The sequence below is a fragment of the Cryptomeria japonica genome, chromosome 7, assembly GCF_030272615.1.
Source record: "Cryptomeria japonica chromosome 7, Sugi_1.0, whole genome shotgun sequence".
NCBI lineage: Eukaryota > Viridiplantae > Streptophyta > Pinopsida > Cupressales > Cupressaceae > Cryptomeria > Cryptomeria japonica.
The window spans coordinates 708,606,646-708,608,300 of record NC_081411.1 but is presented as its reverse complement, the minus strand read 5'-3'; the positions used below and the strand labels follow the sequence as shown (position 1 = coordinate 708,608,300).

General features: G+C 38.4%; 1 protein-coding gene across 1 annotated transcript; it reads left to right on the top strand.

Annotated features, from left to right (window-relative positions):
* The first annotated feature begins 391 nt into the window (after positions 1 to 391).
* Positions 392 to 874, top strand: LOC131856966 (lectin-like protein At1g53080). The gene has a single exon (XM_059208933.1). The coding sequence runs from the start codon at positions 392 to 394 to the stop codon at positions 872 to 874; it is 483 nt and encodes a 160-aa protein (XP_059064916.1).
* Positions 875 to 1,655: the final 781 nt, after the last annotated feature.

Here is a 1,655-nt window from a genome sequence, read left to right as displayed (position 1 = left end):
ATCAGAAAAATGATCACATCAAGCCACTTCCTACAACTGTTTTCCACCGCTCAGAATCCTTCTCCAAAACGGCATCTATTTAATTCTACTTTGATTAAAATCCATGCGCACTGGATCGTTATTGCCATTTTCCGTATTCCATCTTCACCATCCTCTGTGCATTGCCTCGTCTAGCAGAAATTTAAGTATAACATGCCTCAAATAAGTTGAATTAGAAGGTTGCAAGAAGAGTTTAAAGGTTAGGCTGCTAGATAGTTTATTTATTTTAAATATTTTTGTTATATAAGTTTTTTGTCTTATAGTGGCAGGAAGAAGTTTTATGTCTTATGTGTATATGAAATCAAAGTTTCTACGCCCCTTTTTTTCCCGTTGCAGATAGAAGCTGAAACCCATGTCTGTGAGCACCCTAGTGATCCTTGTGCTTCATCTATGGCTTCCAGCACAAGCCCACACAAGTTTCCGCTTCAACAAATTCAATGCATCCACCCTTTATCAGATCGGAAATTCTTCAATCCGCTCCGGTGCCATCTGCCTCACCAATCAAACACAACATATGTCTAGCCGAGACTTATATAGACAGCCTATACGGATGAAAGCTGATCACAATTCCAGGAATACAAGCTCATCATTCAGTACCACCTTCGTATTCGCAATCGTTCCCTTTTCTTCCAATCCTTTACGCAGCGGGCAGGGAATGGCTTTTAAGATTACACCGAGCAAGTCTCCGGTTGGACAATCATCAACCCAGTTCCTCGGCTTGTTCAACAGTTCCAGCATCGGCCAGCCTTCCAATCATCTCTTTGCCGTTGAATTCGACACAATCCTCAATGAGGAGTACTTAGACATCAACGACAACACGTCGGCGTGGATCTGAACAACCTCACCTCTGTAAAGGCTGAACCTGCCGGCTACAGGATTGGCAACCAGTTGCATCAAATTGATCTCAACAGTAGACACAATATCCAGGCTTGGATCGACTACGATCATACCCAAAATCAATTGAATGTTACAATAGTAGAAGCCGGTTTTTTGAACCTGACCTATCCTCTCTGAATCAACTGATTAGCAAACAATAACAGCAAAAAGAAGAGATTGCAAAAAGAAATCACAATTCAGAATAAAAAACAAAGTGCCTTATTTTTTAGAATCGCACACACCAATTTCTTTATTGAAGCTTAATTAAAAATTACATAGAGACTGTATATATAAAGAATTTGCCGTCTAGAAGAATTAATAATAACTGCAATTCTAAATATATTCCTAGCATTGCATGGAAAGCTACTAAGGCTCTCAAACTAAAAAAAATAAACTACTCCCTAAATTAAGAATACAATAAGTGCATGCACAACATGCTTTATTTACTAAAAACAAATTCATGCAAAAAAAAAACTAAAAATAGTCTTAAGGATTAATGCATGTTGGAGTACATGCTTTATTTGCATGAATAAACAAAAAACTATTAACTAAACTAATCCAGCTGCATGCTAGAGCAGCATCAATTATCAACATACTCCCCCTTGATGTTGAGAGAGCTGACAATCTTATCTCGTAGTGCTATAAATTGAGCTTTCGCAACCGCTTTGGTGAATATATCTGCTAGCTGATCCTGGGTGTTGATGTGCTTCAATTCGACATCCTTCTTCTGCACCAAATCT